The sequence below is a fragment of the Somniosus microcephalus genome, chromosome 7 (assembly GCF_052327205.1).
Source record: "Somniosus microcephalus isolate GS21.2 chromosome 7, FLI_Smic_1.0, whole genome shotgun sequence".
Lineage (NCBI taxonomy): Eukaryota > Metazoa > Chordata > Chondrichthyes > Squaliformes > Somniosidae > Somniosus > Somniosus microcephalus.
Genome location: NC_140993.1, coordinates 263,885,227 through 263,913,084, shown reverse-complemented (window position 1 = coordinate 263,913,084; position 27,858 = coordinate 263,885,227). Strand labels below are relative to the sequence as shown.

Here is a 27,858-nt window from a genome sequence, read left to right as displayed (position 1 = left end):
ATGACAGTTGCACAGACACTAAAATGCTGATGTTGCTTCTAAAGCTCTTGATTTGGCCACATTAATGTCCGTGTTCTCAACATGGAAATATGAGGCATTGGGGTCAATGCACTAGTGCCACAGGGGTGCAGCGCAGTCCAATCCAATTGGTTGTTTCAGCCCTGTGCATCGGTTCCAGAATCCCCCTATGGTATTCTGCTGGTGTCACAAATACCACAGCAGCAATGGCGGGGGGAACCGGTGACTTCCGTACCACGCGGTGGAGTGGTAGTGAGGTGGGCGTGAGCTACCGCTAAAAAACCCACAGGCAAAGAAGATCAGCTTTGTTGGTTTTTTTTTTGCCAAAGCAGCACATGTCCATGTGCAAATGTCAACCCTAAGATTAGACTGACTCTCTTCATATCCCAAATAAAAGTTTACATGCTCTTGTGGTTTGAAAGACACAACCGATTAGAAGTCAGCCACAATATTTTATTCAGACGTGAATATACCAATTTGAAGACAGGTTGGGCATTGGATGCCACATTTTCAGACTATGACATTATTTGGTCCAATAACATTCATAAGTAGTGGTTACTCTTTCCGTTCTCTGCACCAAGCGATGCATCACAACACACAACACATGCACAATCATTTACTTGGGACAACTCCATACAGAATACAGACAAAGTTTAACATTGGGCGTTTCCACCTACATTAATCTAATACGATTCAACAACTGTACATCGTCACTGCTGTTATCCTCAGTACCATGTATACACAAATATTTACAGTTCTTGTACAAATACACAGGGTAGGAGTTCTAAAAAGGTGCCATCACAAGGCTGTACATCATAAAATATAAACAAAACTATTTACAATAATTCAAAAACTTAGCTGCAACTACACAATTGCTGTGAATTCCCTTCACTATTTATATTTCTCCACAATTAAAATCAGGTTATTAAAAATTGGAATGCCAATATACTTTTAAGTGTAAATTACTAACACACCCCATTTCCCTCGCAGTGTTTGGTTTGGAACATACTTCCATCACCGAGTAATTGACTTTTCTCCAGAGCCCCACAGATCTATATTTCAGGGAAGCAGAAGCAGCGTTCTCCAAGGTTAGGGAGGGCAACTCTTAGAATAAATCCAAAACCCACTACCGATTGAAACACAGCTGATTTACCGATGGATTAGGAAGGGTTTACAAAGCTACGCCCCACTGGTTTTAACAGAAAACATTCCATGGACTATTTCTATAAATGACTGAAGTTCTGATTACAGATCAATCATCTATTCAGATACAGTCAGCACTGACCATCCCTCCTACTCATCGTCACAAATGTGCGAATGGGGCCTTGAAATGCAAATCTGCAGGTGTCTGTGTGGATCATCCCCTTCAACAGGAAGGGGGTGGGAGGCATTTCAAACCTTACACTGCAGGACATAAGCAGCAAGTACTTCACATTTAAATCACAGCTACACTGACAGTGTCCTTCCAACAAATCACATCTTATTGTGCCTGCAAGAGACAACACAACTTTGCTTTATATATTTCCAGTCACTACACCATATGGCTTACCCCGTAGAACTGACAGAACAATTAGATGCAGACATGTACATAGACTAAGAGACAGGCTAGCCCGAGTGCAGTGCTTTCTCCCTGAAGGAGCAGCATGGTGTCACAGGCACTAATAACCAGCAGAATTATTTCCAACTATCTCCGTCCATTTATAGCACCTGAAAATTTCTGCTCAATTTTGTCTTATCCTGAGTTTAAGTCAACATGGACGAACTTGCACTGATGTGAGCTCACTGCAATCTTAAAACATGTTAAGACTCTCTAGTGTAGCTGTTAAGCAGACACCATTTCATTAGCCTTGGAATATTGAACTGTTTTCACAGGAGCTGCAATATTTGTGTTATTGCTTTGATTCTATTCTGTCAGGTGCACTGGAGTACGCCATTTGACCTTGCATTCTTTGATCAGATGTTTAAAACAATATGGATTTGCTGTATTCTCCCTTAAGTGCTACATGTAGAGCTACAAAGTGCTCCATTGACTTAAACTGCATTTAGCTCCATTAACAACATACAACAGGTTGATGTTAAACTCCTACGTTAATACAGATATTAAAATTCTGGCCTGCTCACGTTTTTCTTGTTGGGAAATTAAAGCAGTAGCAAGCAGCATGCACAAAGACCATGCGTTGTCAAGATATCGAGCAAACAAATTCAAACATAACAATAAATAACTCTCAAAGCCCATTTAAAAGCTCAAGACTGAAAAAGGATTTCACTGTGCCAAGAAATTCACAAACTGTAACCAGCAAGAACGACGGTTAGATCAGGCTGAAACGATTTAAATAACTTGACAGCAGCTGGTCTGACTGGAGGTACACAGCAGCCCGTCCTTGGGGCTCCGCTGAATATTCACAGAAATCGTTTTCTCACAGAGAGGTAGCTGTAGAACATTGTTCTTCAAGTTCATGTTGTTCTCTTTTGACATTTCAAGTTCATTCAGCAGGTCAGCCATTTGGTCAGAATAGGACTTGCTGCTGCCAGAGGGAGAGGTTCGCTCTACAATATTGCTCGAAGTGATGCACATTTTCCAGGCTGATTTCTCATGTATTCGGAATCCGGAAGTTGTGCCGTTTGGCTCAATGATGTATCTGCTACCATTGCCACCGTGCAGTTGCGACCCCAGGCAAAGGCTCATGAGCTTCAGGCTCTCCACCAAATCCTCCGCAGCTCTGGACGACTGGGAGGAATGTCCCTGGGCTGCACAGCTGCGGGTTGTTGTTCCCGTGTTGTTGGTGCTCCCGTTGGAGTCATTGGAAGGGCTGCTCCCACCTTTGTTGCCATCACTTGGGCTGCTCTTATCAAGGCCAGCATTCCCATCACTCGGTTTGCCCTGCCCACTTCCATCTCCTCCACTTCCCGGAGGCCCCTCGCTACTGTCACGGCGGTGCAAAGAGTAAGTGAAGCCACCATCTTTGTCTAGAAGCCTGCGGCTTTCCGAATCGTCATCACTGGTTTCCGAGCTGCTGCAACTTGAGCCTCGTCCTTGACTTTTCCTTTTATGGTACCGTTTGTGCACAGTGCTCGGAGAAGCTATATTCATCTTTAGTCGACTGAGTTTAGGGGGCAGGTTTTCATCCATGTCAAAGTCATCATCCGACTCCCCTTCCTCAAAGATCTGATTGAGGACAGGAGCACTCTTCCTGGTAGTAAGCCGGTTTGTTATGGAAGGTTTACGTCGCAAAACCACTTGAGTGGGGAGAGGAATTGCTTTTTTGTCGTCGTCATCGTCCTCCTCATCCTCCTCCACTCTGAGCAGACAAGTCCTATTGCTTGCACCAGACTTTCCACCTGTCCCAATTGTCGACGGCTCTTCTTTCTTTGCAGGCTCACCAGATTTCATTCGGTGCCCATTAATAATGGACTCTGCAGTGCGGGCTGGTGAACAGACGCCAGGAATAGACACAGGATGGATGATGGGTGAGGTGGTGATGTCTTCAATATCCTTGGCCACATCAATTTTTGTAGGCCAGGATTGCCTAGATTTGAAAACAAAAAAAGAGAAAAGGGGAAAAAAAAGCTTGAGTCACCCAGGTTTTCATTTCCTACAATCTTTTACAGTACTGAACTTAAATTTCAATTTACATTTCAGCTATTTAATAATACAGAATTGATTATGTTTAACATTAGACATCCATCAACATCACAGTTAGTTTATGCTGGGCTAAGAAATAATCCTTTGCAAAAAGTGATAAAAACAACACAAGTATATACTATGCTAAAGGAATAGTACTTATACAATTCCTGAATTGCAAAGGAGAATCAATTCAATTAGTGCAGATGTACATCTACTGTAACAAAGCCGAGATAGTGACTTCCTTCAACTTCTCTTTCCAAAGAGTTAACCAAATCTTTCATACTCCAACAGGTCAAAATCCAGGCACTGTAGAATGGTGTCAAAAACTCCTTACTTCTCCAGCCTGAGCATGCAAAACGTTTGTCACTTGGCATAATAACCAGTCCCTTTGGGTGGTGGCACAGGGTGTGACTAACTTACCCAATCATGAGAAAATTATTCAAGTCTTAACTTGATCTGTTGTGCTGATAATACCCGACAGATGAAGCTGGGCAAGCAGTGTGACTGGAATTGATGCCTTAATTATGGTGCTGTTGCTTCAACTGGGTGACCAGTACACAGGTCACTGTGCGTGCTGGTACAAGGGAATAGATTCTTGAATTGGTGTTTTCACAAATGATGAGTAGTGGAGAGAGTTATAGGCCAAATCAGAAGGCTCAGCGAGATGTGGTGGGTGTGTCACTGAACAATCTTTAATGAGATACGTACCAAACCCACCAGAAAAAATGTCGGAATGCATCTGTGAGAAACAAGACCGTCTTTCAGCCCAAGAAAATACATGACTTGGCCCACTGTCTTGTACTGGAGAAACTGAGGCCATGATACCAATAATTTGAATGAACAAAGAATCTCATTAACATTTGCAAACCTTACAGAACTATTAGGAACTTCTGAAACAAACGCCACCTCATACATCAAGCAGGTGTCAGAAAACCCTTACTTATGTGACAAGTAAGCTGATTAGAAGCTGGACAGGCAAATGTTCAAGTCATTTAGTCTAAACCTGTAGAATTGGCCAATATAGATTACCTACCTGGTAGGGTCTTCATTCATCACTGTAGGAGCATAGCTTAGCTGTACAGTTTCAAGGGAAATTACATTGCAATTTGACATTGCTTCATACAATGGCCTGCGATAGTTTGTTTTGGAGATATATAGATGCAAATTGTAGGGACTTTTTAAAAATAAATAAAACCTGAGTTAGGGTACTGTATGTAGTATTGGGCCCCACACGACAGGAAGGATATTGAGGCTTTAGCGAGGGTACAGCACAGAGTCACCAGGGTGCTGCCTGGTAGGAGCCAATACCCCACCCTCTGGTTCGAACTGAAATCTTAAGGTTTTATATAGGCTTAACATTAACTATAGACTTTTATATTCTATACCTCATGATAAAACCCAAAATTTCAGCAGCTTTTTTTTTTAAAAACTGACCGGAGATGCTGCCTTTAATGTCCTGTAAACATGTACCCACAAATCCCTCTGCTCTTCCACAGTACACTCAATTTATTTTAAAGTAGTATTCCAGATTTACCTTTTCCATTCCGTAATCTATCTTACTCCAACAAGACCACCATAATTTGCATTTATTAGTTTATATCTCTGTGATCATGGAATATAAAATGTGACTGTGAAAACGGCCTGATATAGTCTGTCCTCCAGAGGATAGGTTCAACTCTGGCCAGCAGATTGAGGCTTCGGCTTAATGCAAGTCTCTGGCATCAAGGCCTTAGCACTGTGTGTTGCCAGTGTTTCTTTGGCACCCGTGTGTGTTTACCCATGGAATTGCCGAATCTAGATTTGTTGCTTTACTGGCTCATCTATCTTGTTCTGCATAATACAAGAGACACAGTACAGTTGTCCCATACCTTGCTTTTTGTGCACCAAAGTGACATTTGGCCTGTTCAAGCATCACGTTTAGGTGTTCCCAAGGACCAGCCTCAGTTTCAGAGACCTGCCAGGACGACTCTGTGGAAAGCACAGGGCCTGTGCAGCACATAGGCTAGCACATCTCTTGCTGCCAGCTGCGAGAAGGTACATCCTTCTGCTGTGACAGAGTACAACCCTCCCCATAAGGAACACGTGGCTGAAGCGCCTGTGGGACACAAGCCAACCTGAACGCCTGATGTCCAACGTCCAGGCCCGTTCTTCCCGCCTCACTCCGTGCAGCGACACACCTGTCCTGTTCAATCCACCCGCCCCAAAGCAAACCAGCAACAGTGACCCGCCCCAAAGACCAGCAACAGTGACCCGCCCCAAAGACCAGCAACAGTGACCCGCCCCAAAGACCAGCAACAGTGACCCACCCCAAAGACCAGCAACAGTGACCCACCCCAAAGACCAGCAACAGTGACCCATCCCAAAGACCAGCAACAGTGACCCACCCCAAAGCAAACCAGCAACAGTGACCCGCCCCAAAGACCAGCAACAGTGACCCACCCCAAAGACCAGCAACAGTGACCCACCCCAAAGACCAGCAACAGTGACCCACCCCAAAGACCAGCAACAGTGACCCACCCCAAAGACCAGCAACAGTGACCCACCCCAAAGACCAGCAACAGTGACCCACCCCAAAGACCAGCCAGTGACCCACCCCAAAGACCAGCAACAGTGACCCATCCCAAAGACCAGCAACAGTGACCCACCCCAAAGACCAGCAACAGTGACCCACCCCAAAGACCAGCAACAGTGACCCATCCCAAAGACCAGCAACAGTGACCCATCCCAAAGACCAGCAACAGTGACCCACCCCAAAGACCAGCAACAGTGACCCACCCCAAAGACCAGCAACAGTGACCCATCCCAAAGACCAGCAACAGTGACCCACCCCAAAGACCAGCAACAGTGACCCATCCCAAAGACCAGCAACAGTGACCCACCCCAAAGACCAGCAACAGTGACCCACCCCAAAGACCAGCAACAGTGACCCACCCCAAAGACCAGCAACAGTGACCCACCCCAAAGACCAGCAACAGTGACCCACCCCAAAGACCAGCAACAGTGACCCACCCCAAAGACCAGCAACAGTGACCCACCCCAAAGACCAGCAACAGTGACCCACCCCAAAGACCAGCAACAGTGACCCATCCCAAAGACCAGCAACAGTGACCCACCCCAAAGACCAGCAAGAACACCGATCCCCTACCAAGAGGGAAAATAGTCAGAACCTCCTTGCATCTAAATCCAGAGACCGAACACAAAACCTTTTTAAGAAAAGAAAGAAGTTTTATCTTTATAGTGCCTTTCACATCCTCAGGCACCCCAAAGCCCTTCACGGTCACAGAACGAGGCCGTTCTGCTCAGTTTCTATGCTGGCTCTTTGCTTGAACAATCCAAAATTATGAATTTTTGCACAAGGTCCCACTGACAGCAAATGAGGTAGCTGACCAGTTAATTTGTTTTGGTGGTGGTGGTTGAGGGATAGATGTTGGCCAGGATACTGGAAGAACATCCCTGGCTCCACTTCAAATAGTGCCCTGGCCTATTTTACTTGCCCACAAATAAGGCAGACGGGGTCACAGTTTAATATCTCATCTGAAAGATGGCACCTCCGACAGCACAGCACTCCCTCAGTGCTGCACTGACATGCCAACCTAAATTATGTGCTCAAGTCCTGCGGAGGGGCTTGAACTCTCAATCTATTGACTTAGGAGGCGAGAAAGCCATCCCCGAGCCAAACAAGCACTTAACCAGACATTGCACCCAGTCCACAAGCAACCATGCCAAGAAATCTTAATGTATCGTCGTATTCCTCCCTCAAGGCCAGAAAAAGCAGCAAACCTGAGGATTGGGAGCAGATTAAGATTCAGCAAAGGAGGACAAAGGGATTAATTAAGAGGGGGAAAATAGAATATGAGAGTAAGCTTGCAGGGAACATAAAAACTGACTGTAAAAGCTTCTATAGATGTGTGAAGAGAAAAAGATTGGTGAAGTCAAGCGTAGGTCCCTTGCAGTCAGAATCAGAGGAATTTATAACGGGGAACAAAGAAATGGCAGACCAATTAAATACATACTTTGGTTCTGTCTTCACAAAGGAGGACACAAATAACCTCCCAGAGATGTCGGGGAACATAGGGTCTAATGAGAGGGAGGAATTGAATGAAATCAGTATTTGTAGAGAAATGGTGTTAGGGAAATTGACGGGATTGAAGGCCGATAAATCCCCAGGGCTTGATAATCTACATCCTAGGGTACTTAAGGAAGTGGCCCTAGAAATAGTAGATGCATTGCTGGTCATCTTCCAAAATTCGATAGACTCTGGAACAGTTCCCATGGATTGGAGGGTAACTAATGTAACCCCACTATTCAAAAAAGGTGGGAGAGAGAAAACAGGGAATTATAGACCGGTAAGCCTGACATCGGTAGTGGGGAAAATGCTAGAGTCCATTATAAAAGATGTAATAGCAGAGCACTTGGAAAACAGTGACAGGATCGGACAAAGTCAACATGGATTTACAAAAGGTAAATCATGCTTGACTAATCTATTGGAATTTTTTGAGGATGTAACTGGTAGAATAGAGAAGGGAGAACCAGTGGATGTGGTGTATTTGGACTTTCAGAAGGCTTTCGATAAGGTCCCGCATAAGAGATTGGTGTGCAAAGTTAAAGCACATGGGATTGGGGGTAAGGTACTGACTTGGGTAGAGAACTGGTTGGCAGACAGGAAGCAAAGAGTTGGAATAAACAGGTCTTTTTCCGAGTGGCAGGCAGTGACTAGTGGGGTACCGCAGGGATCGATGCTAGGACCCCAGCTATTCACAATATATATTAATGATCTAGACGAGGGAACTAGATGTAATATCTCCAAGTTTGCAGACGACACAAAGCTGGGTGGGCGTGTGTGCTGTGAGGAGGATGCCGAGAAACTCCAGTATGATTTGGACAGGTTGGTTGATTATACTGCATCTGCCATGCATCTGCCCAATGTGGTTAAATGCGAGGTTATCCACTTTGGTGGCAAAAACAGGAAGACAGATTATCTGAACGGCAATAGATTGGGAAAAGGGGAAGTGCAACGAGACCTGGGTGTCCTTGTGCACCAGTCGCTGAAGGTAAGCATGCAGGTGCAGCAGGCGGTTAAGAAAGCAAATGGTATGTTGGCCTTCATAGCGAGGATTTGAGTACAGGAGCAAGGATGTCTTGCTGCAGTTGTACAGGGCCTTGGTGAGACCACACCTTGAGTATTGAGTGCAGTTTTGGTCACCTTATCTGAGGAAGGATGTTCTTGCCATGGAGGGAGTGCAGTGAAGATTCAGCAAACTGATACCTGGGATGGCAGGAATGACGTATGAAGAGAGATTGGGTCGATTAAGCTTATACTCGCTGGAGTTTAGAAGAATGAGAGGGGATCTCATTGAAACTTATAAAATTCTAACAGGACTAGACAGACTAGATGCAGGAAGGATGTTCCCGATGGCAGGGGAGTCCAGAACCAGAGGTCACAGTCTAAGGATAAGGGGTAAGCCATTTAGGACTGAGATGAGGAGGAATTTCTTCACCCAGAGAGTGGTGAACCTGTGGAATTCTCTACCACAGAAGGCAGTTGAGGCCAATTCATTAAATATATTCAAGAAGGAGTTAGATATATTTCTTAAGGCTAAAGGGATATGGGGAGAAAGCAGGGACAGGGTACTGAATTTGGATGATCAGCCATGATCTCATTAAATGGCAGAGCAGGCTCGAGGGGCCGAATGGCCTACTGCTGCTCCTATCTTCTATGTTTCTAGTACTCTGTATTTAAAATGCACATCTCTATCTCTATCTAGCTTTAAAACAACACTTAGTTAATGCAAGGGGTCTAGATTTATACCCTAGTCATTTCTGCAAATCATTGAATCTCAAGATTCAAGAGCTCATATACCTTTACTTGCAGGGAAGTGGGTTGGCAGAGCAGTTCGCTCAAGATTCTAGAAGCAGGGAGATAAGCACTCACGGAGAAAAGGATTCCTCAGGTGAAAACTGACTACTCAAACTTTCCTTCCCCATGAATCCAGTGACCCTACAGTAGAAAAGTATCTTTAGTTCTTACAAAGAAACTCCTTACTCTAAACTAAGCCTGGAAATAGGAATAGGCTGTTCCAAACACCTCTGTGCAACATCCAGATGTCCTAAAATTAAATGCATCAGATATGGGAATATAGACCACTGCGGTCTATCTTGCCAGTCCTTTGGAATGACTGCTTTCGGACAGGCTCCCAAGCAGATACGTATCTTGTGGGCAGCCACAGGAGGCAGTTTCACCAAGACTGCCAACTCCCTCAAAGGGGATTAATTGTACACACACTGGAGCAGTGCGAGGGTGTTCAATCTAACATTGTCCATGTGGCTAAATCCAAACAAAAAAAAATACAGAGAATACTTTGCTCATCACAAACACATAAATAGCTGCAGTGAGTGAGTGAGTGAGTGATTTCAGCATATCAGCTGCTTGCAGCATTGTTGACAAACTAGGTACAGGAAACTTTGTGATATCCGGCACCGAGCTGTTGCCGTCCCATCAAAACTGCCGGACAAACCAGCGCTAATGTTGAAACATACGGAGCTTTGAGCTCCGTATCTGGCAACAAACCCTGTGCTTCTGAACAGTCGGCCGTACCTTGCAAGCGTCTCTGTAGCTTAGCAACAGCTTCAGCGAGACCTTGCAGAGCCTGACTGGTGAAAAAAAAGCAACAAAAAGAAAAAAAACACCTAACGAAACGGCTCCTGATTTTTGCCGGTGGATCGAGCATTCCGGACAGTTAACCTCCGGATAAACCAAAGTTTCCTGTACAACATTGTCTCCTGCAACCCAGTGAGAATGGCAGGTCCGGCAATCACAAGCAGTGCACATTTATGTTGGAGTCAAAATAAAAGAAATTTGTTTGAAGGTGCGCATCACCTCTGCTACAATGCCCATAATAACCATCATTCTACAGTCTGTCTGTCCTTACCTGAACTGAGCTTTAATATGGCTTGGACTGGCAGATCGGTTCTTGACTTCTTTCTCCTGTTTTTCCTTCAAGATCCTCTCAGCCAGCAAAAAGTAAGTGGCAGTGATGTGATTGTACTTATTACTTTCCAGCGCCCTTAAAAAGATAAGCAAGCAGCAAAAAGCTCCCATCAGCAGCCAATTAGAAAACTATATATTTGTAATAAACATTTTGTGCACACCCTTTGAGACAAATAAATGTGAAACAGATTGCAAAAGGCTGCTACTTGTTTGGAATTCCCTGTAACAAGTAATAATTACTGTACATTAATTCCATAGATGACACACTTGCTTACTTATAAATTTTATATCCTATTTGCGTATGAACTGGCACCAGCTCCCAGTAATCCATCATGTAAAGTGCAATTTTGCTCAAAATTTAATAGTATCACTGTATCTTGAATTCACAGACTCCTTTATACCCTACAAACTACAGCCAGAATTATAGCAAGTTAGGCATTAAAGTAAAGCTATACATGAACAAAACCGTCCCACCACCAGCAATACGCTTTTAAATGTGCCAGAGAAATGCCATAAAGAGACAAGAGTTTTTATCGTACGTTTGTGTCAAGTTTACCAGAGAACGAGCGTTCTTTATACAGGTAGACTACCTTTTATCCGAACTTCCGAAAACCGAAACCCTCTAAAAACCGAAGGTTTTTTCGTTCAGCGTAAGTCGCGCGCACGACATGACCAGAGTGGCGCACGACCCCGACCCCCGCTGCCGACCCACCGCCGACCCCCGACAAATTTCCCAGTCTTATAAAATACCTTCCGAAATCCGAAATTTTCCGAAAACTGAAACACGGCTGGTCCCGAGGTTTTCGGATAAAGGATAGTCTACCTGTACTAGCGAATCTCCCATGGTGTTGCTTACACCAAGTCAGATGATGTGCTGTTTTTCAGGACAGGACTGTTATTCCATGTAATGCAGAATGTCTTAATCCGCTCAGGTGGAGGTATGTCTCTAAGGCCTCAAAGTGCAATTGTTGTTAATTAAACAGGCTCCAAGGTTAATCAGAGTTTAATTGTTGTCCCACAAGGCAACTGTGCCGATTGGAAAAGCTGAAAAGTTTCAGGCTTCAGGTCAGAAGTGCCCGGCGTTAAGTGATGGGGTTCCTTTCTCTTTTCTGAAGATTGCTCTTCATCTGTAACAAAATGTGACGTCTACAGTGTGATGGGAGAAAATGTGGACTAAATGTAATGTTTTTATACAGCATTGTGCGTCTGTCCACAGGTTTAATATTCTAGACATGACATTTTGTTACAAATGCAAAATAATCTTAAAAGGCGGCTTCAGCTTGAACCCAACAAGCACATTCCAAATTGCAAAGATTCCCAACCAAATAATTAAGCTCAGTGATCTCAGCCAGTGTATGCTTCAAAATGAAGACTTTCACCTTCCCTGTAGCAGCATAATGTTATAGCACATTACATAGTTACTGTTATAAAACTTTTAGGTTCCCTCACTTACCTTTGAACCGTGCAAGAGATCTGCTAAACACATACATATTTTTTCATTTATTTATTTTACTTGCAACCATTGCATTTGAAATGAAAACCAATTCTTATTTCTGGGGAAAGTGGGAGAGCCAAGAGACACCTCTACCAACTAATTTGCCCTCATCTCAGTCACGAATAAGCTGACTTACTAATTAAATCAGTGTTGCAGAAATGTGTAGTGTACAGACAGACAATCAGTAAAGGATATTCGATGGAGGCTAACAACTTTTCAATTGCAGATTTGAAAGTTGATCACAATTTTAGAAAGTCAGTGAAGTTTCCCTTCTCCACCCAACATTATATTTTTAGGACTCTCTAATCCCCACTTCTTCTATTTCCTCACCTCTATTCAGCGGTGAATGCCAGCAATTAACGAATTAACGTCCTGCTGTTAAAATGGTTACAGTGGTACAATTTCTAACATGCCCTCCCACAATTTCACATGTCCCTATAAGAATATTCGACACACTGCATTTAAGTACATTTTGGCTGCGACTGACATCTCAATACCTTTTAATCAAAGTCTAATTAAACAGGTAGTTTTCAAGAATAAAATATGCAACTCATAAACTGGAGCTGTGTGATGCAAGTGTTAAATACATCAATGCCAAAAATTAGACAGTACAAGTATTGTAAACGTGTCCACAATACCCTCCAGAAAACAAAGCCAGTATTGATACAGACTTGCTTCTTGTGCACCTGGCTTTCTCTACACTTACTCAATAATGGTTTCTCGGTCTGCTATGTCACCAAGCACCATGCGCTGGATAATGCCATTGTGCTCTTCCTCCGAGAGATTCTTGTAAGAGACAAGGGGTATATTGCACTTGGTTGCAGGCGAGGGGTCAATTCCTAGTAGCCAGGGGTGGTTCTCAATCGCTTCCAGCGAAGCTCTTCGCTTCGGATCTCTCTGCAGCATCCGATTAATAAGACTGTTGGAAAATCATATTAAAAAATGTCTGTTTTTAAGTTGTGTGTTCTGAAACAGTTGCGAATCATTGCCTTTTATGACTCAACTGAGGGAATGGGAATACCCAAACCTTTAGCAGCACTGTAGTTGGGCTTGAAAAATAGAACTAGATGCGAGGAGTGCTCAGAAAAATCCCCTTTATGGAATTAATACAAAAAAAGTCCAAACTCACAGTAAAATTAAACTTGAGGGGGGAGCAGGACAAGGAAAGAGCACTGTGAGTAAAAGGACCCAGTTTGATGAATCTAGCACTTTATTAAAAATGGTAAACTTGATGCGCCATCGTTATGCAGGAATATCACGGAACAGAAAATACTAATTTTAGGACCGATTAAAAATGGAATTTTCCAACTAAACTCAAGATTCTGATGAGGACAGATCACACAAAAAAGATAAAAGTGTTATTGCAAATCATTTCTGGGGATAGAGGAAACAGCTTTTTAAAATACATTAACAATGGAAGACACGCCTCAAGCTTTGCTGAAGTGCGATGACAAGGCAGTGTTGGGACTTCCCCATTGCCCGCACCATTCGAATGTAGGAAACCGATTAAAAACTGGTGAAATAGGACACATTGGGGCAATCTTAGATATTACTCATGCTTCCAAAAGATCTTGCATGCTTCAATTTAGCGATTGTTTAAATATGAACAGCGAAATGACAAATGTATTGATTTCAAAATGAAAATAATTTACATTTAAACATACACCAATTTCAGTTTAAACCTTGAAGATTCTGCTTAGCGCTGCATGTGACCCATTTCTTTAAATTATAGCCTTGACGTCTTATTTAAAAAGTCTGGTTTTCCTCTCCGTTTTCCCCTCTCCTAATGTGGATGGCTGGCTGTTTATGCGGAGGTCCCAACCTTACACTCACCACTGACAAATAAACATTGAACTTGAACAGAAACATTTTATTTCAAGTTTCTCTTGCTAGTGTTTGGGCATCAGGCAAAAAGGGGGCAACAGCAGTGGTCTGCGTATACAGAATGTAGTCATCTCCCACATCTTCACTCGACATCTTCAAATTAGCCTCTAGCCCAGGTTCCGATCAAGACCTGTGACACGTCTGCCCCACTTGGGAATTAGAAACTTACAGATTACTATATAAAATGGATCGATTTGTCCAAACTTGTACATGAATCCAAGGTCCTATATATAAATGGGGCATAAAGATAGCATGAGTCACATCCAGTTGACATCAGGCAGTCTTATTTTCCCTTAAATTACCATCTTGGAACCTTTATGCAGCTTATACATACTTAATGTGTTGTAAAGTACAGCTGTTAATACAAAACCTTATTTTTGAATACATTTACATTACCTAGAAGTATTAAAGATTGAACAGAAATGCCAGTATGAAACGCAGAACTGACAGTAATGCTGTTTCCACTTACTTCTTGCATTCTTTGGAGACACGGGACGGCACTGTATATTTGCAGTCCATGATCATGGTAAGAGTCTCGCTGTCGTTTGCCTCTTGAAATGGAGGTTGGCCACATACCAACATGAAAAGTATAACACCCAGGCTCCAGATATCTGCAAAAAAAAGGCGGGGGAAAAAACACCTTCAAACAAGTCTGCAAGATGTAAAACTGTAAACCTACATTAGGAAACAGGGCCAAGTGCCTACAGATGTTTTGGTTCTTTTGCCAGAGTTCAAGAATTCTACACTTTAATTTGTGTAATATTTGCCTGAATACACATTTCCATGTTACTCCATTACCATTGCAAACATCTTGAACTTGCTCCAACAGTAATCTCCACCGTTCTCAATTAAGAACAGAAATTCTCAATAATGTCTTTGACAGATGTGTGTTCAAAGTTAAGGACAGAGACAAATTAGTTTAGAAAAACTGCTTCCCCTACCACCAGTAGCGATAGATCTGTAATCATCAATACTTCACAATAGTTCAAGTTACACTCTCCAGATAGAAATCAAGTTTGAAAGAATAAAATCTGTACCACAATTGTATTGCCACAAATTTTTCCACCATTCGAGTGGACACAGTATAAGAATTTGGACCACCGTGTCAGTGCCAGCTTTTTTCTCCCTCAGGCTTTGATTTCAAGGTCCAAGCTATCGAATTCCCTCAAGTGGATTAGATTTGCAATTCACTGAAGTAATTGGTAACATTCACACATAACCGTTATTCCCCCTGTAACTTCCAGATCAAAGGGAGTGAGGGGACTGCATAAAGGCAAAGCAGCAACTGTATAAAGGAACATGCAGTTCACCCTTCCCTCACTTCCATGAACAAGAGACCATCAAAAGCTACCAGCCTGCAGTATAATGTTTAGCCTATTTTGAAGAATGGCTGGCTGAGACCCATCAGCAACTGCCCAACGCTCTAAAGCCATTTGGTTGCATCCAGAATTTGCAAATCTCAGAAAATCAGGCAATGTGTAAAACTAGGGCCAATCCGATCCAGTCAGTTTCCCACTGGGCAGATTATGTTAAAATTACCCCCTCTGTTCTGCATGCTAAAATAATTTGACACTTATATGGACTGAGGGAGCTAGCCTCCACAAATAGCTCGATCACCCTCAACGGTCCTTTCCTACATGATGACCAAAATTGAAGGTGGCCTCTTGGCCCGCGTAGAAATGATAGAATCATAGACATTTACTGCACAGGAGGGCGGTATTTGGCCCATTGTGTCCGTGCCGGCCAAAAAAGAGCTCTCCAGCCTAATCCCACTTTCCAGCTCTTGGTCCGTAGCCCTGCAGGTTACGGCACTTCAAGTGCCTAGCCAGGTACTTTTCAAATACGACGAGGGTTCCTGCCTCCACTACCCTTTCAGGCAGTGAGTTCCAGACCCCCACCATCCTCTGGGTGAAGAAAGTTTTCCTCAACTCCCCTCTAATCTCTCTACTAATTACTTTAAATCGATGGCTCCTGGTTATTGACCCTTCTGCTAAGGGAAATAGGTCCTTCCTATCCACTCTAATTGAGGTGTATAAAATTATGAGGGGCCTAGATAAACAATTGTTCCAAAGAAAACAACCCCAGTCTATCCAATCTTTCCTCATAGCTAAAAATTCTCCAGTCCTAGCAACATCCTCACAAATCTCCTCTGTACCCTCTAGTGCAGTCACATCTTTCCCCTAATGTGGTGGCCAGAACTGTACACAGTACTCACGCTGTGGCCTAACTAGTGCCTTATACAGTTCAAGCATAAACTCCCTGGTCTTATATTCTATGCCCCGGCTAATAAAAGAAAGTATTGTGTATGTCTCCTTAACCGCCTTATATCTACCTGTCCTGCTACCGTCAGGGATCTGTGGACATGCACGCCAAGGTCCCTCTGTTCCTCTACACTTCAGTATCCGACCATTTATTGTGTATTCCCTTGCCTTGTTGACCCTCCCCAAATGAATTACCTCGCACTTCTCCAGATTGAATTCCATTTGCCACTTTTCTGCCCACCTGACCAGTCCATCTATATCTTCCTGCAATCTACAGCTTTCTTCTTCACGATCAACCACACCGCCAATTTTTGTATTGCAGGAAACTCTCGATTTACCGGTACCCAAACAACCGGAAATCTCGGTTAACCGGCAGAATTCAGGAGTAGGTTCAGTTAAGTTTTTCTTCATTAGTGGCCGTTTCTTGATTCTTGGCTGTGTAATCGGGGGTTGCTGCACTTGTTGCTAAGCAACAGGGACGCTTGGTCTGTGGCCGGGTTCTTGCAGCTGTTGCTAAGCAACAGGGAAGCCTGGTTTTTGTTGCTGTGTACGGAGCTCTCGTACCTTTTAACTAGAACTCTGTAATCCGGACTTTTGGATAAACCGGCACCACGCCAGTCCCGTCGGTGCCGGATTTAAAAAAAAAAAGTTTCCTGTATCTGTAAAATTCTTAATCATGTCCCCTACATTGAAGTCTAAATCATTGATATACACCACGAAACGCAAGGGACCTAGTACAGAGCCCATTGGGACCTTGTCAAAAGCCGTGCTAAAATCCATGCAGACTACATTAAACGCACTACCCTTATCAACACTCCTCAAAAAATTCAATCACGTTAGTGAGACAGGACCTTCCCGTAACAAATCCATGCTGACTGTCCTTGATTAATCTGTACCTTTCTAAATGATGATTAATACTGTCCCTCAGAATTTTTTCCAATAATTTGCCCACCACCGAGGCTAGGCTGACTGGCCTGTAATTATTTGGTCCATCCCTTTCTTCCTTTTTAAACAATACAACGTTAGCAGTCCTCCAGCACCACACCTGTAGCCAGGGGGGATTGGAAAATGATGGTCAGAGCCTCCGCTATTTCCTCCCTTGCTTCTCTTAACAGCCTGGGATACATTTCATCCGAGCCTGGCGATTTATCTGCTTTCAAAGTTGCTAAACCCCTTAATATTTCCTATCACTATGTTTATCTCATCTAGTATTTCACACTCCGCCTTAACTACAATGTCTGCGCTGTCCCTTTCTTTTGTGAAGGCAGACCAAAGTATTCATTAAGAACCATGCCCACATCTTCCGCCGCCACACACAGCTTACCTTTTTGGTCTTCAATAGGCCCTACTCTTTCTTCAGTTATCCTCTTGCTCTTTATATATTTATAAAACATTTTTAGGTTTTCTTTGATTTTACTTGCCAATATTTTTTCATGACTTCTCTTTGCTTTCCTAATTTCCTTTTTAATTTCACCCCTGCACTTTCTATACTCCTCTAGGCTTTCTGCAGTATTGAGCCCTCGGTATCTGACACAAGTTTTCCTTTCTTGACATCCAGGGGGCTCTAGATTTGTTAGTCCCATCCTGTTTCTTTGTGGGAACATATTTGCTCTGAACCCTCACTAGCTCCTCCTTGAATGCCTCCCACTGCTCTGACACGGATTTACCTTCAAACGGCTATTTCTAGTTCACTTTTGCTAAATCACATCTCAGCTTATTAAAATTGGCCTTTCCCCAATTGAGAACTTTTACTCCTGGTCTATCTTTGCCCTTTTCCATAACTACACTAAATCTAACTGAATTATGATCACTACCACCAAAATACTCTCTCACTGATACCTCTTCCATCTGCCCAGCTTCATTCCTTAAAACCAAGTCGAGAACCGACCCCTCTCTTGGGTTTGCTACGTACTGGCTAAAAAAGTTCTCGAATGCATTTTAAGAATTCTGCATCCTCTGTATCTTTTAAATTGATTCTCTCCCAGTTAATATTAGGGCAGTTGAAATCCCCTATCACTGCCCTATTGTTTTTGCACTTCTCAGAAATGTGCCTACATATTTGCTCTTCTATCTCCCTCTGACTGTTTGGGGGTCTATAGTACATTCCCAGCAATGTGATTGCCCCTTTTTTTGTTCTTCAGTTCAACCCATATGACCTCCTTTGATGATCCTTCTAAGATATCCTCCCTCCTCACAGCTGTAATTGATTCTTTAATCAATATTGTGACCCCCCCCCTCCTTTTTTATCCCCCTATCTCGTCTGAAAACCCTGTAACCAGGAATGTTGAGCTGCCATTCCTGCCCTTCTTTCAGCCAGGTTTCAGTAATAGCTATAATATCATACTTTCACATGTCGATCTGTGCTCTCAGCTCATCTGTCTTATTCACTAGGCTCCTTGCATTGAAGTATATACCATTATTAAGCACTGCCAAACTTCTTTGTCTATTTTCTAGCCTTTGTTTCCTCTGCCTTCCAAACTCACTTACTAATTTTCTGTCTTCCATTTCCAGCTTTGCTGCTCTGCCTTCTGAATCTATTATCACATTGCTGTTTGTGGGATCTTTCTGCGTGAGAATTGGCTGCCACATTTCCTACATTACAACAGTGACTACACTTCAAAAGGTACTTCATTGGCTGGAAAGTGTTTTGGGACATCCGGAGGTTGTGAAAGGCGCTGTAGAAATGTACGTGTTTCTTTTCTTTCATTATATAAAAAAAGGATAGTGAGGTTTAGAATGCAGCATAAATTTATGGATGAGATTTATTAAGTTTGGATTCAAGTTTAGATCGTGAGCATAACTGCAAGAGGTTAATCCCATTTTTTTAAATATTTAGGATTAAAAACTGAAAATGCTGGAAGTACACATGCCTGTTAACCTATTCTCCCCCCCCCCCTCTTTACAGATGCTAATATTTCTGGTGTAGCCCCTTTGTTATAAATGGAAACTGGGAAATAAATGAATCCTTTTCATAGAATCTTATAATCATAGAAATTTACAGCACAGTACAGAAGGAAGCTATTCGACCCATCGTGTCTGCCAGAATGAATTACAGGACTGAACAAAGTAAAGAGGGAGGGATAAAAAGAGATCAGACTAGAATTAGTTATGTTAACTATTATCACAATGGAGCAGTTAATGAGTTTAACAGCCTGAATAGTGGGAAGGCAGAAGATGGATTAAAATAAGTCCATAATGGAAAGGAATGAAGTGGAAATCTTTAATCTCACATTTCCAGAATTGTTTTGCATGCTAAGACATGCTATTAGATAAGTGTTCATGCACCATTAGGCTGTTAACCAAATCTGGCTCATTTCTCATTGCTGTACTTAAATCTAATAGGTCATGCCCCCTTGTTGGTTCTAGGACATATTGTTGCAGAAAACTATCCTGGACACACACAAGAAATTCACTACCTTTCTGACAGGTGCTAGTCTGCTTATCCCAATCTATATGAAAGTTAAAATCCCCCATTAAAACCACTCTGCCTTTGCTACATCCTGTCTAATATCTGCATTTATACAATCTAGCACTTCACAGCTGCTACCAGGGGGCCTATACACAACTCCCACTAGTCTTCAATCCTTTCCTATTTCTTAATTCTACCCATAAGGTCTCCACTGCCTCCTTACCTCTCGTTACATCCACTCATCAATTAAGCGATTTCATCCTTAATCACTACTCCTCCCCTGTACCATTTTCCATTATCTTTCCTGTAGACCTTATAACCTGGTATATTTAGTTCCCAGTCCTGACCACCTTGCAGCCATGTCTCAGTAATGGCTACCATGTCCTACCCTCCAAGCTGACTTTGTGCCTGCAGTTCATTGTTTATTCCTTATGCTCCGTGCAATTGTATAAAGAACGCTTATATGGACCACACACCCTAACCGGTCCTTCAGCTCTAATGTTTTACTCGCTTGTTTCTGATTTCTCTCTCCTGGTTTAATCACTTTACATCTTTTAGTTTTCCCTCTACCTGTAGTGTCTAAAGCACAATTTCTGACTGTTACTCTACTCTCTTCCCTTTCGTTTGTTTTTGAAATATTATTTATACTACATTTTCCACCTGAGTCTTTAATACTCAAAAAGGTACCCCTACAGTGAAAGAGCACTAGATGCAAAACAGTATACTTGTCACAATGCTGCGTAATTTTTATTCCCTCCGTCACAGAAAGACACAGATCATTCACTTGAGTGTGCTAGAGAGTGTCCTACCCATGAGTCACTTGGTATTGCCAGCAGATCTTTTCCAGGTCGGAATTGAATCAAATATTATTTCAATCTTTCTCTTGTCCAAATAACGATTAGATTTCAAGGAAAAGGAGGAATCCACACACCAAATTGTCTTGGACTCAAAAATAATCGATAATGTAGAGCAGTTATAAAGGCAATGTTACCTGCATAAAGGGTAATCAACCTTCTGTTGATACAACTTCCTCAATATGTATTAAAAACAGCTAAAATGTGATTCACATAGGGGTTTCATTCTTCCCACATGCTACAAATTCAAAAATCCACCTGGTAAAAGGCATGTACTTCCTCCTGGAGCCATTGGTTAGAAGGTCAAAACCACTTTGTGGGAAGCATCTTGCAATCCACTTTGAGGAATGGCATTGTAACTGCTACACAACATTGGAATTTTGCACTCCTTAAAAAGTCAAAACAAAAAGATTTGAGACAATTTAATCAAATCCAAGGGCTTGCATGAGATTCAGACATCCCATCACTGTCTTTCTAGGCTGTAATGCTTTACGCTCCCTTGACATCCAACATGGATTTTCTCTCTCTACCCGTTCTAATACAAGTACACCTTTTTGGGGGCAGAATGACAAATTATACACAGTATTTAAACTAATGGGAAAGAAAAATCAGTGCTTTTTCTAGAAGCCCTTTATGTTGGGCTTCAGTGGGTTGGAAGGCGAGTGCTATACACAGTGAGCTTTTACCGCTAGGACCTTCGCTCAATTCCAGTCCAGACTGATGGGATGAAAATCTCCTCAGTCAGTAGTTTGCAAGGGCCCAATGAGTTTTGCAGTTTGAATTCAATTCCTAGTATTAACTGAAACTAATTGGCAATCTGACTCAAGAGAAGCACAGGATAGCTAATGTAAGGCATGATCTTCTAAAGGTAAAGGGCTCAGACACATTGTTGGCACCTAATTGTGCTATATTTGACCTGGGAGTGCTTAATGCTGACAATTAAGCTTAAAAAGTAAGCCACTAATACCTTTGATATTAAAAATTGAGCACCGTATACAAAAATCAGAACAAATTAATTGCTCTACATAAAGGTTTTGAACAATATTTTCAAAATGTAGGATAACCGGTTATGTTGGCTGCATTCAGCATTCTTTCCTTCACAGGTATGTAGTCAGAAACACCCATGGCATCCTAACAAGTTAGAACAGTCATACAGCACAGAAAAACTGACTCACACTTACTGCAGCTAACCCACCTGTTGTACATTCCTGCCACACCTCTAACAATACCTCAAGAAATATATTTTGCAACAGCGAAATGGAAATTACACACTGTGGAACTCCTATGTTCTGAAGGAGGAGGCTCTTGCACATATGCAAGTGAATTTACTCATTCAGACAATTGAAAGATTTTGAAATTGACTCATTCATACTGTCTCACATATTGAGCACTAACATCTTCTTTGAATAAGCAAGTGCTTTTAAAAAACAATGTTATCAAATCCCCACCCCCATCTTTTATCTCCCCTTCTGATTGATGCCTGTGGTGCCATACTCCAGCAGGTGCCTTCTCAATGATTGTGAGTAGGCTGTTTGACCACGGAGGACAACATAGCAGAGCTAAATTGCGTTCTAAACTGAAGTCTACACATGCACTACCAGCAAGGGTTACCGAATAGCAATCAGAAGGAATTTCCCCCCTCTGACTTTTAGTGCCCAGAGGTACTGGCGGAGGTCAGCTAATTTAGCAGACTGGTGTTTGAACCTGGGACTTTCCGATGTGTATGGCTCAACTAGTCACTGGAAAAACCCAGCCAACCATGTAACAAATGAGCGTGTCTCCATTCCTAGTTCTTACGGCAGCCGTATGCACAGATCCATCAAGAAGTAAAAAGCAGAAATATTACAGATGCTGGTAATTAAACAAAAACAGAACAAAGATGTAAACACATCTTCGTGTGGCTAATTGGGAATCCAGATGTAGCTAATTATATGTCTGATTAAGTAAATAAAACCATGAGTAACAGACACCATCGCTGGGCATGGGATCTCAATACTCATTCGCACGGCGTATACATGTGCACTTTAACTTTCTCGTGCATGCGTTTGTAAAATGGCAATACAAAAATCAGAGTGCACGAGTGTTTTGTGATCATTGAGAGTTCTTTACTTCCTTGGTTACCGAATGGTGGTAGATGTGTGTTAAATAAGTATACAAGTGAAGTACATTTACCTGTATTGTGAGTGTGAGTGTATGTGAGGCGTTTTCTATTAAAAATTAGTGCACATGGCTAAATGGCTGTCACCGTAGCCACCCCACCTATGGCTAGTCAGCAACTTCTATTGGCCAACACCCTTTTAGAGACATGAAATCCTCCTTTCAGAAATTACTGTACAGCAAGTAATTTCCTTGCACCTTTGTAAATGAACAGTTGCACATTGATTAAGCTTGATCTTAAAAAGGTTGCAAAGAACACCGAAGGTAAGAAGATGTATTCAACAACAAAAAACTGGTGGATCTCCCCGAGGCCCACGCAGCCTATTTCTCCTGTTATTTTGCCTGCAGTCAATGCTAGGTAGGAGGAATCAAGCAGGAAGCTGGACTGGGACAGAGCTAATGTGGCATCTGGTAAATGGGCAAAGTGTAGGGCAGTCTCCTTCCCCCTTCCAGCTGATACCAGATAGCTACAGCAGAGTACTGCATTCAATATTTTTAAATTCTGAAAAGAATTATAAGAGACAAGGAAGATCCAGCACCCTGCCCAAATGCTATATCAGCATCCCACACCAAGTTTAAGGTGGCACATGGCCAGTGAGATGCAAGAGCTCCCACAACTACTGCAAGGAAAGAAATGCCAAGATCCCATTCCCATACCAGATGGTTTTTCCACTGACCCATCAGATCAGCAGGGAAGGAAGTGGGGGGCAGAAGGTGGTGAAGTATAGGTCATAAAATTATTTTAGGCATTCAGATTGTGAGAAGGCAACACAGATGTAACCAAATAATTAATAAAATAGATGGATGGATCTAAGCTAGACTACCCGATCAAGAGCAGTCTGACTCAAGTGCAGGCTATTTGGCTAGAGGCGACCTGGTTTATTTACTAAGCAGACACACCTACAGAACTCTGAATAAGGATATTCCTGGATAGTTTTTAAGCAGTCTTTGAGTTTTGAAATAATCTAATCTTTCAGGATCAAATACAAAGTTGCTGACCAAAGCTTGAAGTCCACTAGGTCATTTGATAATGACAGCCACAGCTATCTCCCAGACTGGGCACTTTAGTCTCCAAAGGAATACATTTCCCACTCAAAAACCCATGGAAATCACCATGACATGGAGTATTTGATCATATAATTCCTAGAACTTTTATTCCCAATTAGATATGTATCTAGCTCCTTTTTGAAGAAATTGACAAATTAATTGCTTTTGCTAGGAGTCTGTTCTACACATCCACTGCAGGATTTTTCCCTCCTAACTTCTACATGTACTTGCAGGATCATTAATTTTAAACCTTGTTTCTAGTTTGTGCTCAGTCTCCATCAAATAGCCTGCTTATATCTACAATGTCGAAGTCTCTGCATTTTAAAGACTTGGATCATGATCCCACCTCATATTCTTTTCTCTAATGAAAAAGGTTTAGCTCCGTGCCTCTCTCAAGGCTCAGCAATCATCATTGTTCTTCCATACCAAAGAACTCACTTACCTTACTCTACACTTACAGGATTCACTAACATCTATTACACGGTACAGATCAGTGGAATTTCAAAATTAGGTTTTACATTCCCGATCTGGACAATCTGTGAACTGGACAAATTGTCCAAAGTGTTTTTTTTAACGAGTGAAAGAGAGTAACGAGACCTAGCAGAAAAAAGGGCCCTCTGGTTAGCACAAGAAACAGCCACTTGAGTTAAACAGATGCAATATTCAGAGAGTGACCTACATGCAAAAATGTGGTTCTAGAAGTGTGGTGACATTTATATGCCTGATTGCGATACAAAATGACCAAGGACATAGAGCGGTAACCAGACTTGATGCTATTACAAGAGCCCAGGGAAAACTTCCCCTTTCTGTTTTTGTTATTAGCCACACAGAGGATAATTGGAACTCTGCAGAAATATGACCAATGGTCTAATTATGGCATCTTTGCGCTTCCAAAGTGTGCCTATTGCTGGATCACCAATTAAGAAGAAAATCCTGGTATTCTTCTGAAAGGAGATATGTGCTGGCTCAACATTCCAGCCAAGCACACCTCCCGAGTTCCTGAACGACTCCAGGAGAATCCTGGCAAGCAAAGATAAGCCCCGGCTTCTTCATTCCACTACCATAGGAACAGGAGGAGGCCATTCCGCTCCCCGAGTCTGTCCTGCCATTCAATCTGCACCTCGACTCCATTTACCCACTTTTGATCCATATCCCTTGACACCTTTACCTATTAAAAATGTGAGTCTCCAAAACTTCAATTGACTCAACATCCATGGCCTTTTGGAGGGGCAGAGTTCCAGATTTCACTACCATTTGTGTTCCTGATTTCACTCCTGAATGGCTTCACTCTAATTTTAAGATTATGCCCCCTTGTTTTGGATTCCTTTAGCAGAGGAAGTCGTTTTTCTATATCTACAATATCGAATCCCTTAGTCATTTTAAATACCTCGATTAAACCACGCCCCCCCCCCCCCCCCCGCAACCTTCTAAATTCAAGGGAATACAAGCCAAGTTTATGAAAACTGTCCACATAATTTAACTCTTTAAGCTCTGGTATCATTCTGGTGAACTTACACTGTACCCCTCCAAGGCCAATATATCCTTCCAGAGGTGGAAATTGAACACAGTACTCCAGATAGGGTCTGACCAAGGCTCGATACAACTGAAGCAGAACTTCCTCTCTTTTGTATCTCAAACCTTGAAATAAGCCATTAGCCTTTTTGATTACTTTTTGTACCTGTGCACTAGTTTTTAGTGATGTGTGTACCTGGACAGACTCAATGTCCATGACAGATACAAAATATTTATAAAGTTAAAGTAGGAAAGGCGCCAATGTGGTCCCTATATTTAAGAAGGGCAGTAATTCAGAACCAGGACACCACAGGCCCATTAGTTTAACTTCAGTTATACGTAGGTTGCTTGAAGGTATTAAGAGATATGTTGTATCATCTTGTAAAAAGAGCAAAAATTATTAGGGAATCCCAGCAAAGGAGGTCCTGTTTCACCAACCAGATCAAATGTTTCAAAGCAGTTACAAAGTTCGTAGATGCTGAAAGTCCAGTGAACAATATGCATCTTGATTTTCAAAAAGGTTTTGATAAAGTGCCACATAGGAGGCTGCTAAATAAGATTCCATCTTGTTTGCTGGGCAGATCTTAGGCTGGATAGCAAAATGATTGCATTGACATAGATAGAGGGTAGTTATTAATGGTGGTAGCTTTGCACGGGGAGCTGAGAACTAGTGGGGTCCCACAGAAATCCTCGCTAGGTCCGTTGCTTTTCATTTTTAGTAATAATCTGGATGCAGGGATTGGGAGAAGTACTGATAACACAAGGATACGCATGGTAGTTAGTACCTTAGACATTTTAAACAGTCTGCAGGCGGATCTAGACACTTGGGGAATGGGCCCAGTGTGTGACAGATGTCTTTCAATGTAAGCAAGTGCCATATGGTGCATTGGTCTGGGGTAATACCATGGTATGTATATGCCATACAATGTTGCCTACTCAACACTAAATAGGTGAAAGATTTGAAATACTGTAGGTCTATAACGGTGTCGCTAGACCATTATGGTGTATAGCTAGGACAATTAAATATAAAACTAGAGTTAGAGTTCTTGCCTTGTACAAGGCCTTAGTTCAGCTAGATCTAGAATACTGTGCCCTCTCAGAAGAGAGCCAACTGATTAATACCTGTTTTAAGGGCTTTATCAGGATAGACTTAGGGGATTGGGGCTCCTTACTCAGGAAAAGTGCTAGACCTTGAGGGGTAGAATTGAGATTTTTAAAATAATGAAGGGATAAGATCCTGTCTATGTGGACAGATTATTTGAGCTAGATGGGCAGGGGAGGACTAGGCGAAGTCAGTACAAGTTACAAAAGCATAGAATTAGACAAGCGTGGATTTGCTGCAGGCTTTCAAAAGGAAGCGGGGCAAGTTCCTGCGAGTGGAAGGAACTTGCAAGTTATAGTAGGTAGGTGGTTTAAGTGGGACGAGTGAAGTCAGTCATCAAACTGCAGCTTGCTTCATGGGGGTCAAAGGTATTCCCCAGAGGTTATCCTTCATAAATTAGGCCACTTTTTTTTTTTTTCCTTAGAAGAATGAGTGACTGCAGGAGTAGGTAGCTGTGCGCTCTCTCGTGTCTGGATGCGACAGGCTTGATGGACCAATTGATTTTTTTTGCCCTGTCCTCCTTTTCTGTATGTTTGTATATAACCAGGAGCATCACTTCAATGTAGTATCAATTCAAAATTAAACAAACTATGAGCAACTTAACAGTTACCGACAGCTAAAGCACTTCGCAATGTTATCTAAACATGAAAAAGTGATCCCATTTATAGTCAAAAAAGCAATTTGATCATTTATCTCAAAACTCCACTTTTAAAATGAACCTACCTACTGCAGGCGCATCATACTCATCTCCGAGCAGAATCTCTGGTGCAGAATATGCAAGTGACCCACAGCTTGTTGTTAACTTCTTTCCAGGTTGAAACTTGTTGCTAAACCCAAAATCTGTAAGTTTTACAATTCCTTGTTGTTCAAAGAAAACCACATTTTCTGGCTTCAGGTCTCTGTGAACAACATGCAGCTTATGGCAATAAGATATTGCGTGCACTATCTGTGCAAAGTATTTCTTTGCTAGATCTTCACTAAGACCGTCTTCATGTTTCATGATGTAATCAAACATATCACCTCCATCTCCCAATTCCAGAATAAGATACAGTTTTGTTTGAGTGTCAATCACTTCATATAGACGGACAATGTTGGGATGTTGCACCAGTTTCATGCATCGTACTTCCTGAAACAAATGCCCTGTAGCTACAGAGTCCAGTTTTGTTTTATCGATGACTTTCACCGCTACTTTTTCTCCAGTGAAAACGTGGCGTGCAAGTTTCACAACAGCAAAATGACCCCTGCCCAATGTTTTATCCAAATCATACAGCCCCGCAATTTTTCCATCATATCCACGTTTAAAACCCGCCATGCTGTTTTCAAAACTGGAAGCAGAACAAAAGACGTTTATATCCAGTAGCAGATAAAATGTGCCAAGCTGCAATTATTTCAAAAAGTCCATCACAGACAAAGAATCCATTTTCCTTGCTGCTTAACATGAACCCTGCAATACAAAAGAGGAAAACATTAACTTCACTTATGCGTTTGATTACAAAAAAGGACACA

General features: G+C 42.2%; 1 protein-coding gene across 1 annotated transcript; it reads right to left on the bottom strand.

Annotated features, from left to right (window-relative positions):
- Nucleotides 1-450: 450 nt before the first annotated feature.
- Nucleotides 451-27,818, bottom strand: snrka (SNF related kinase a). The gene is made up of 5 exons (XM_085993699.1): nucleotides 27,076-27,818; nucleotides 14,480-14,621; nucleotides 12,833-13,045; nucleotides 10,573-10,707; nucleotides 451-3,545 (listed from the first exon to the last, which is right to left on the bottom strand). Exons 1-5 carry the CDS (start codon nucleotides 27,662-27,664, stop codon nucleotides 2,348-2,350), a joined length of 2,277 nt encoding a protein of 758 aa, XP_085849825.1. The 5' UTR covers nucleotides 27,665-27,818; the 3' UTR covers nucleotides 451-2,347.
- Nucleotides 27,819-27,858: the final 40 nt, after the last annotated feature.